The 11568-nt window shown below is 37.1% G+C and overlaps 1 protein-coding gene across 3 annotated transcripts in view; it reads right to left on the reverse strand.

Moving 5' to 3' along the window:
* tp73 (tumor protein p73) overlaps window positions 1–11568 on the reverse strand; it is a 64211-nt gene that overhangs the window by 46294 nt on the left and 6349 nt on the right. For 2 of the 3 annotated variants that reach the window (XR_009807190.1, XM_061903767.1), the window contains exons 2-3: window positions 10621–10716; window positions 7011–7161 (exon numbers count right to left, since the gene is read on the reverse strand). Coding sequence is in view for 2 of the 3 variants with exons in the window: in XM_061903767.1 (XP_061759751.1) it covers window positions 7011–7161; window positions 10621–10716 (247 nt within the window). In the remaining variant the exon portion in view is untranslated. Of the gene's footprint in view, window positions 1–5554; window positions 5738–7010; window positions 7162–10620; window positions 10717–11568 lie in introns of those variants that run through there. The other variant, XM_061903769.1, reaches the window with a different exon arrangement.

Below are 11568 nucleotides of genomic sequence, written 5' to 3' on the forward strand. Positions count from 1 at the left end.
GTTGATTGGCAACACTAAATTGGACCTAGTTTGTGAATGTGAGTGTGAATGTTGTCTGTCTATCTGTGTTGGCCCTGCGATGAGTTGGCGACTTGTCCAGGGTGTACCCCGCCTTCCACCCGATTGTAGCTGAGATAGGCGCCAGCGCCCCCCGCGACCCCAAAAAAGGGAATAAGCAGTAGAAAATTGAGATATATATATATATATATATATATATATATATATATATATATATATATATATATATTCATATTCATATATATATATATATATATATATATATATATATATATATATTCATTTTAATCTTCTATCCCCCCCCCCCCTTGTATACCTGTATCTCATCTTTTTTTTGTAAGGGGCGCTGGAAGCCGGCAGACCCGTCAGCGATCCTGTTCTGTCTCCCTTTAATGTTTGTCTGATCTTGAATGGGATTGTGCTGAAAATTGTAATTTTCCTGAAGGAACTCTCCTGACGGAATAAATAAAGTACTATCTAATCTAATCTAATATATATATATATATATATATATATATATATATATATATATATATATATATATATGTATATATATATATATATATATATAAATATATATATATATATATATATATATAATATATATTAGGGCTATGAATCTTTGGGTGTCCCACAATTCGATTCAATATCGATTCTTGGAGTCACGATTCGATAATACATCGATTTTTTTCGATTCGATTCGATTCTCGATTCAAAAGCGATATATTTCCGATTCAAAAGGATTCTGTATTCATTCATTACATAGGATTTCAGCAGGATCTACCCCAGTCTGCTGACATGCTAGCAGAGTAGTAGATTTAAAAAAAAAAAGCTTTTATAATTGTAAAGGACAATGTTTTATCAACTGATTGCAATAATGTAAATTCGTTTTAACTATTAAACGAACCAAAACTATGACTTATTTTATTTTTGTGAAAACATTGGACACAGGGTGTTGTCAAACTTATGAGATGCGATGCAAGTGTAAGCCACTGTGACAATATTGTTCTTTTTAATTATTTTTGTAAATGTCTAATGATAATGTCAGTGAGGGATTTTTAATCACTTCTATGCTGAAATTATAATTAATATTGATACTGTTGTTAATAATATTAATTTTTGTTTCATTACTTTTGGTTTGTTCTGTGTTGTGTTTGTCTCCTCTCAATTGCTCTGTTTATTGCAGTTCTGAGTGTTGCTGGGTCAGGTTTGGTTTTGGAATTGGATTGCATTGTCATGGTATTGCTATGTAGTGGTTTGTTGGATTGATAAAAAAAAAAATAATAATAATTTAAATAAATAAATAAAAAATAAATTTTTCAAAAATGAGAATCGATTCTGAATCGCACAACGTAAACGATTCGATTCCTATTCAAATCGATTTTTCCCACACCCCTAATATATATATATATATATATATATATATATATATATATATATATATATATATATATATATATATAGGTTGATTGGCAACACTAGATTGGCCCTAGTGTGTGAATGTGAGTGTGAATGTTGTCTTTCTATCTGTGTTGACCCTGCGATGAGGTGGCGATTTGTCCAGGGTGTACGCCGCCTTCCGCCCGATTGTAGCTGAGATAGGCACCAGTGCCCCCCACGACCCCAAAAGGGAATAAGCGGTGGGAAATGGATGGATGGATGGATGGATAAATATATATACAGTATATCCATCCGTTCATTTCCTACTGCTTGTCCCGTTCGGGGTCGCGGGGGGTACTGGAGCCTATCTCAGCTGCTTCGGACGGAAGGCAAGTCGCCACCTCATCACAGGGCCAGATTATTATTATTATTTACATTTCATCAAATCAATCCTAAATCAAATGGTGGCTAGCAAACAAATTGGATTTGTTGTCCTTAATTAAATGATCCTATTGAGCTATCAGTACATATATATATATATATATATATATATATATATATATATATATATATATATATATATATATATATTAGGGCTGTCAAAGTTAACGCGATAATAACGCGTTAACTATAAATGTCAATAACGGCACTAATTTAGACCACCCATGTCCTGTTTGACCCTCGGGCGGTGCTGCAGTGGGGGGAACTTGGCTGCAGCTCACTTGTTACCAATGAGCCACAAGCGAGCAGAAATGGACGGAGGAAAGTCGTCAACCTTACGGAAATAACGGGTTAAAAGCCATGGCAAGTTGTTTTCCCGACATTAAAATGACTCTTTTTTGCCGTGTGTTGAGACCACATCCCAGCAGCAAATGCCTGTTTCGTGCGTTGTTTCACTTCCGTGTTCAGATTACGATTAAGGTGGAGTGATAACATAACATTGAGATTGTTACTGTGACTGATTTAGTAAGTAAGGTGACCTTAAAGCTCAACAGAAATGAAAGGAAATCAAAAGGAGACATTTCTTTATTGCTTACAGTCAATCCGACATCCAAACATGTCAAGACACATTATCAAACCAATCACGTTTTCGGCTTCAAAATAAAAGGACTATGCAATACGTCCCGTTTAACTACATTTACAAAATAAAAATGTCTTACACTAATATCATGCTTTGTCAAAAGGGATGATCTATAAGAACAGCTGAAAGGCAACACATCACAGTGGTCAGGTGACCCTTCTAAAGAAGATTGCAGATGACAGTCGAAACATGTCAGGTAAAGATTCCATCTAATATACCGAAAATGTGGTCTGATTACAAGAAATTTTGAAAGAGTATATAAATAAGAAGACATAATGAGCCTTTTTGAGCAGGTTCAAACATTGCAGTGCAGAAATATGATGACCTTTGGATTGATTACATAGCATATAATGTACAGAATATCACAAGCATTTGTTCAGGTAGAAATATCACAGATTAGAGCTGGGATAGGCTCCAGCCCCCCATGACTCTAAAAGGAACAAACTGTTGAAAAGAGATGGATGGATATTACCAAACATCTTTCAACAATCAAAGCATGATCATAACAATCCACATTTTGTGTTATTTATGTGTGAAACTGTTATTTAAGCATGGAAGTGTAGCTCAGACAGCGTGGCGCAGTGGAAGAATGGCTGTTAGCAACTCGAAGGTCCCTGGTTCAATCCCAACCTAGTACCAACCTCGTCACGTCCGTTGTGTCCTGAGCAAGACACTTCACCTTTGCTCCTGATGGGTGCTTTGCATGGCAGCTCCCTCCATCAGTGTGTAAATGTGGAAATAGTGTCAAAGGTTCTCATAGTCATCATTGTCACCGACGTCCCACTGGGTGTGAATTTTCCTTGCCCTTATGTGGGCCTACCGGGGATGTTGTAGTGGTTTGTGTTGTGGTTTGTGCAGCCCTTTGAGACACTAGTGATTTAGGGCTATATAAGTAAACATTGATTGATTGATTGAAAGCGCTTTGAGTACATTGAAGGTAGAAAAGCGCTATACAAGTACAACCCATTTATCATTTATTTATTTATCCTCTGAATGCAAGTGCTCCTAAAGCAGGAATACACAATTCTGTATTTCCACAAAAAACATAATCTGGCAAGACACGAACACGCAGTAGGCATTTTTTTAAATTATTGTCATTAAAACATGTTTGGCGTTTAATGTTGAGCTGTTTACAAAAATATACCGTTTAAAATAGATTTCATTAAAGCAAATTAATTATCCGTTCAGTGTTAAAACTTGAAAATGATCTGTCTACGGTACACTTATTAATGATGCAAAATCATGTATAACTGTGGTTGATCCCGATTAATTTTGCGTTAACTATGAACAATGCGATTCATTGCGATTATATATTTTAATTGTTTGACAGCCCGATTTAAAATACATTTCATGAAAGCATATTAATTGTCTGTTCATTGTGTTAAAACTTGAACATGATCTGTCTAGGGTACATTTACTAATGATGAAAAATTTTGTATATCTGCGATAATCGCAATTTATTTTTAGTTAACTGAACAAAATGCGATTAATTGTGATTAAATATTGTAGTTGTTTGACAGCCCTAATATATATATATATATATATATATATATATATATATATATATATATATATATATTAGGGCGTATATATATATATATATATATATCCATCCATCCATTTTCTACCGCTTATTCCCTTTCGGGGTCGCGGGGGGCGCTGGCGCCTATCTCAGCTACAATCGGGTATATATATATATATATATATATATATATATATATATATATATATATATATATATATCAGTTACAAGCGGTGAAGTTCATGGCTGGTGAGGCACTGGCTTCATCACAGTCAGATTTATAAACATATGAACCCTAAAGAGTATCTTATTTAACATTTGATTGGCAGCATTTAACAGGTGATGTAAAGCTCATACCAGCATTCTTTACACATACAAACTGTAGCACACAAAAAAGCACATTTAATTAAAAAAACGTGATGTAAAATTATGTATATCTGCGATTATCGCTATATATATATATATATATATATATATATATATATGTATATGTATATATATACATACATATATATATATATATACATATATAAAAGCTAACAATAAAGGTGAAAATATAACAATGAAACGCCCTCAGGAAGAGGTGCTTTAAGACATGGCTAGCTAGCTAGCGACTAACATCCATTCGCCGTCGGAAGTGTTTTAACTACTTCTAAATCACTAATCCTCACCTCCATGGCAACAAATAAAGTAAGTTTCGTACAAGTATCATCCCTGCAGGACGAGGAATAGCTAAACATGCTTCACTACACACTGTAGCTCACCGGCATCAAAATATAAACAAACACCATTCATGGATCCATACCTAACATCCACTGTCATGATATCATGTACAGGCATGTATATAGTCGATACTACTATGATTACGTGGATATTTTTTTGGCATTTCAACATTTTCTTTTGTTTTTTTTAAAAGGTATACTATGTTTATAAACTCAGGCAATATGTCCCTGGACACAAGAGGACTTTGAATATGACCAATGTATGATACTGTAACGACTTGGAATCGGATTGATCCCCAAATTTGTGGTATCATCCAAAACTAATGTAAAGTATCAAACAACCGAAGAATAAGTGATTATTAAATTTTAACAGAAGTGTAGACAGAACATGTTAAAAGAGAAAGTAAGCAGCTATTTACAGAAAATTAACAAGTAAATTAATAATTAATTTTCCACTAGTTGTCCTTAATAATGTTGACAAAATAATTGAATGATAAATTATACAATATGTTTGTTTACTTACTACTAAAAGACAAGTTGTGTAGTATGTTCACTATTTTATTTAAGGACTTATGTTTAATGTACCCTAAGATTTTTTGTTAAAATAATGCCATTTTTTGTGGTCCCCTTTATTTAGAAAAGTACCGAAAGGTATCTAAATAATTTTAGTGCTGGTACCGGCACCAAAATATTGATATCGTTACAACACTAGTACCTAATGACAAAACCAATTTCAAACTACACCTTAAAGAAAAGCGACCCTCATCAATACTAAAACACATGATCCTCCACGACAAAACCTATTGAAGATTAGAATGTTTGTCTACTTACCACACACAGCATCTTAGTGGTCCTTGGTCTCCCATTGAACGAGCGCACATGCCGATGAGTCAAGTGTAAACTTAATTCTCACCAAACCCATTAGTGGAGAGGGCCCTGTACGGAGAATGCTGGACATTCTCCTGTTTCTGTTCTCCACCTGCACTATAGCGTCTCAACTAGTCTTGTATCAAACAACAAATACCAGCTCCACCCCCTTTTATTTAATCAGTCATGAGTATTCATTAACAGGCCACACAGGCCCAGACTTGCCTCGACTAAATGATTAGACCAGACCAAAAGACGTGTGAACTTATGGTTGTCAACATCAGCCTATTATGTTTGTTTTCCTTTGAAATGGACAAATCAATATATCAATGCCACAGCTGCTGTCAGAACAACTTCGATGATAACACTGACTAGTTCTATGTTTACTTTTGACAACAGATATATAGTGTCTATATCAGGGTTAGGGAACCTAGGGCTCTAGAGCTAGATGTGGCTCTTTTGATGACTGCATCTGGCTCTCGGCTACATCTGAGCTGACATTGCTTAACACGATAAGTAATGAATAATTCCACTTGTAATCACAGTGTTGAAAATAACGTTCAAAATATAAAACATTCTCATGCTTTTTTATGTTCAAAAAGTTGCATTAATGGTCAAATTTAATTTATTTATTATTTGTTAGTGTGGGGCTTGCCCTCCTGGGGGTTCTTCAGACCACCAAGAGCCTGATTTAGGGTTACAATATTGTTTTATTTTATTTTTCTCTCAGTTGCTGTCCAGCAATTGTCTTTTTCTCTTTCGTCCTCACTCGCGCTCTGGCTCCAGCCCCAACCCTGTCTCTCCTCCTGACTGCTGCTTATAACAGAGCGACAGGTGATTAGATAACAAGGCCCAGGTGGGCCATCTACGCACCTGTCGCTGATTTCGAGGCCGGTCCTGGCAACATCCCCCCTTTGCTGCAGGCCCGCAGGCCACGCCCCCACCACAGTTAACTTCAGAATAACAATGTTAATACAAAGAATAAGAGACCTATTATACTCTGGAAATGTTGGTCTTACTTAAAAATGCACGCGTTTGGTTGTGGTCAGTGTTAAAAAAAATATTATATGGCTCTTAGAGAAATACATTTTAAAATATTTGGCTTCTTGGCTCTCTCAGACAAAAAGGTTCCCGACCCCTGGTCTATATGAAGGTTGGAATAAACAGCCTATAGATGGCTCTACAGCAATTCAGAAAGGGGGTCTGGCCAGGTCGTTAATTATACCTCCCCCTTCACACACACAAAACCACCTCTCCGTCCCTAAAGGGAATGTCAGTAGGGACACAGGAGAGGGAAAAGCTTGTAGAAGAGAGGGAAACACTTTTGGAGGGAAGCTGCTGAACGCTGGAGGGAAACGCAATACAGGAGCGTGCGCACAATGAAACACGTTTACTGCCATCGAAATGTATTTGTTCCTACCAGCACATTATCGTTCATGTCCCTCATGTGATAGACGTCCATTGAAATCTCCGCTGTGCTGCTCTGATCCCTTGAAGTGCTGGCAGAAGGGACCGAGCGCTCACCTCCTTGACTGCCGGGGGGGAGCTCGTAGTAGGTGCTGTCTGGCTCCCTGTGTGGAAATAGGTGTACAGTGTTGGTCAAAATTTTACATACACTTGTAAAAAACGTACTGTAATGTCATGGCTGTCTTGAATTCCAATAATGTCTACGACACTTATTTTTTTGTGATAGACTGATTGGAGCACATACTTTTTAATTTTCCTGAAGGAACTTTCCTGAAGGAATCAATAAAGTACTATCCATCTATCTATCTGTCTGTCTGTCTGTCTGTCTGTCTGCCTGTCTGTCTATCTATCTATCTATCTATCTATCTATCTATCTATCTATCTATCTATCCATCCATCCATCCATCCATCCATCTATCTATCTATCTATCTATCTATCTATCTATCTATCTATCTATCTATCTATCTATCTATCTATCTATCTATCTATATATCTATCTATCTATCTATCTATCTATCTATCTATCTATCTATATACTTGTTGGTCACCATAAACATTCATGAAGTTTGGTTGTTTTATAAATGTACTATGGGTCTACTGAAAATGTGACCAAATCTGCTGGGTCAAAAGTATACATACAGCAATGTTAATATGTGGTTACATGGTAAGTTTCACTACAATGAAGTGCTTTTGATAGCCATCCACAAGCTTCTGGCAAGCTTCTGGTTGAATTTCTGACCACTTCTCTTGACAAAATTGGTCCAGTTCAGCTAAATGTGTTGGTTTTCTGACATGGACTTGTTTCTTCGGCATTGTCCACACGTTTAAGTCAGGACTTTGTGGAGGCCATTCTAAAACCTTAATTCTACCCTGATTCAGCCATTCCTTTACTACTTTTGACCTGTGTTTCGGGTCATTGTCCTGTTGGAACACCCAACTGCGCCCAAGACCCAACCAATGATTTTAGGTTGTCCTGAAGAATTTGGAGGTAAGCCTCCTATTTCATTGTCCCATTTACTCTTTGTAAAGCACATGTTCCACTGGCAGCAAAACAGGCCCAGAGGATACTACTACTACCACCATGCTTGACGGTAGGGATGGTGCTCCTGGGATTAAAGGCCTCACCTTTTCTCCTCCAAACATATAGCTGGGTATTTTGGCCAAACAGCTCAATTTTTGTTTCATCTGACACCACATGGACATATACAAGACCTTCTGGAGAAATGTTATATAGCCAGATCACAGTTCCTTTCACATTTAATTCAATAACCAAATCCCTGTACCTGGGAATCAATACCAGTAATTAACAGTAACAATTTTCGATACTCTTGTGTGTGTTCAGATGTGTAATATATGTTATTTTTAAAATAGTTTTCTTGAATTTAACATGTATCACTTAACTATGCTGTCTATTTGTCCTTTTGTTTTCTTACACTTCTGTGTCTCATTTGTAAGTACTGTGATGTACTGCATTATATGGTATTATTATTATTAGACTATAGTAGTGTATAGACTACAGGTGTGTTGCCTTAGCCTGTAAGTAGTCATTGCCGTTACGTTGATGTGCCGGTTTTTACATTTTTTTTTAGCCCTACCACGTGTTTAAACTGCAGTATTGACATATTACACACCAGCTGTTTGATTGTAACATGCATTTTAGTTGTAGCTTTGATTTCCAAATTTGGAGGTGTTAAACTTGCCCTGTAAAATTGCTGATGCTAATCTTTAGCATGTCTATAGCAAATCCAATGTAAATTCGCATCGAGCTAGCACATTTTGAAAAGTGGAGGCTCATTATACTTTTGAGCACTTTCTGACTTCACATGCAACAAAGGTATCAAAATGTGTTTGTCCAATAGTGACGTGTTATTTTCGGGCCTCCCGCTGTCCAGCATTAGAAGATTGCACTTGGTACAAAATGTGGCCCCTGGACTTTTGACTTGGAAAAAAACATTTGATCATATTACGCCTATACTGAACCACCTGCACTGGCTTCTAGTACACTTAAGGTGTGATTTTTAGGTTGTATTACTTATTATCTTACATTATATTTTTCAACCATATGTACCTAATGTACCGTCCCGAAAACTATGTTTCAAACACGTTGACCTATTAGTGATTCACAGAACCCTAAAAAATTCTGCAGGCTCTAGAACGTTTTCCACTGGGGCTCCAGTACTCTGGAATTCCCTTTCAGCAACAGTTACGGATGATACCTTAGGAGAAGTATTCAAGTCCCGCCTTATAACTCATTTATATTATGTAACCTATAAATAGACCCCTTTTTAGACCGCAGTTGATCCGCCACTTTTCTGCTCCGTTCCCTCTTTCCGGCCTGGAGAGGGTACCAGATGGTCATGGTTAAATTCTGGAGAGGTACCAGTCTGGAGGAGGTGTTAGCTGACCCAAATTGAGACCTGAAATGTACCACTCTGTGGACAATTCTTTGGAACACTCTTCCATACTCAGGTATAAACATCTCTGCGTAGAGCTTGGAAGAAGAAACACTTTATCCATAACTATCTGTTAACTCCCACGTTATCCATTTATTCAATTTATTTTAAAATGTATTATTTTAACAATATTAATTTGACAATTCCATAATTGTACGCGCTCGACATCCATTGCAGCCGGTCACATGATAGGGGGTCCCTACTGTATATCTGTGATCCCTGTACTTTCTTCTTTGTCTCCATCTGTTTTTTTTTTTTTCGTATTTATACTTGCCTGGATGTAGGTACAGATCAAGGGCTGTTGTGAGTTTGTGACGCTCTAAAAGGCACTCTGGTTAAGGGCTATATAAATACAATTTGATTGATTGATTGATTGATTGGTTAATTGATTGATTGATTGATTGAAAAAAGGCACAGTTTGATTTTACGTGAATCGATACCCAGTATACTAATTGAGTTCAGTCCGTACCTGAATATTGAATTCGTTAACCATCCTTAGTCACAGCGAGCTTTTAAAAAATGTTCTACGGAAAAATAATACTGATTATGTCAAAATGTGAAATCAAGAATTTCAAACATACGCAGAAAAAGTTATATGGGGTGATGAACTTTAAGAGAGAACCTACAGTAAATGCACGAATACAGATAAACCAGCACACACATATGTACACACGCTGGTTCGCAATTTAATGAAATACATTCATTTGAAAAAAAGGCTATAACTTCCCAAAATATTTAATCACACAGTCATATAGCAAGCATTTTTGCATTAATAGTTTGTTGTTGTGGCCTTGTTCTTTAACAGTTCAGAATATTATTTTTACATAATAAATCCAATGTTCTTTTCAAATTTAACCAATGCAGAATATTTATTGAACTAACACGTGCACACACTGTCAATAAGATCAGACGTACTGCAGGCATACACTTTTTAGTGTATTTCCATCCATCCATCCATTCAAATTCTACCGCTTGTCCCGTTTGGGGTAGCGGGGGGTCGCTGGAGCCCATCTCAGCTGCATTCGGGCGGAAGGCGGGGTACAACCTGGACAAGTCGCCACCTCATCTAAATTAAGGAAGGACATCTTCAAGTTTTGTAAAACACTCACAGGGAGCTCCATAGGTGATCAAAGGTGCCTCCTTCTTCATTCACAGAAGTTTGGGCCATTTTGGTGGTAGGATATTCTGGCGATGGACAGATCACTCTGTGGAACACATGTCACACATTATTAGACATAATTTCTTTATGAGTGCGGATATATTAAAATGCACAAGTGAAGAGTGGAACATTGCCTCTCTCTCTCTCTCTCTCTCTCTCTCACACACACACACACACACACACACACACACGCACACACACACACACACACACACACACACACACACACACACACACACACACACACACAGACACACACACACACACACGCACGCACACAAGTGTGATGGAGCCAATGTTGAAGGTGTCAGGGGGGCCTGAGCGTGCCCAGGCCTGCCTTGTCATCAGTGAGAAGATGCTCAGCATTGAACATGACTGCCCCCTGAATCCTTTGTCTTTAAACTGCTCCATGACCAAAATGATGGTTGGACATCAACTTAACTAAAAAGACACATGTCATGGAAATAAATGCATTATACAACTATATAGTATAGACCTCATTTTAAGATACTGTCATATTTTTGGTTGAATAAATCCCAGTTGTGCATGCACAGGGGCCTCCTCCTTAGTAACGAAAATAAAGCAAACTAAGTGCATCTTGCAGGTTGTTAAGCAAGCCATTTGTCTGCTATATCCATAAATATTTTTTTGAAGCAACAGAAAACATTTTTTTTCTGGCCCCTGGCGGATTAGAATACATAAAAGAACAAAGTGTGCACCTTTAGAGCGTCTCTGAAATGATCTCAATGGCTACAGCCACCATGGCAACACACTCACCTGTACACACAACCACACACACTTCCCCATGAGCCAGTTTATGGAAGAAAATACACGGTCCCAAATGTAAAGTAATTAATTACACAACTTCTTGAAAATTCAATCTTCTTTAGCCCCATGT

The sequence above is a fragment of the Nerophis ophidion genome, linkage group LG06, assembly GCF_033978795.1.
Source record: "Nerophis ophidion isolate RoL-2023_Sa linkage group LG06, RoL_Noph_v1.0, whole genome shotgun sequence".
Lineage (NCBI taxonomy): Eukaryota > Metazoa > Chordata > Actinopteri > Syngnathiformes > Syngnathidae > Nerophis > Nerophis ophidion.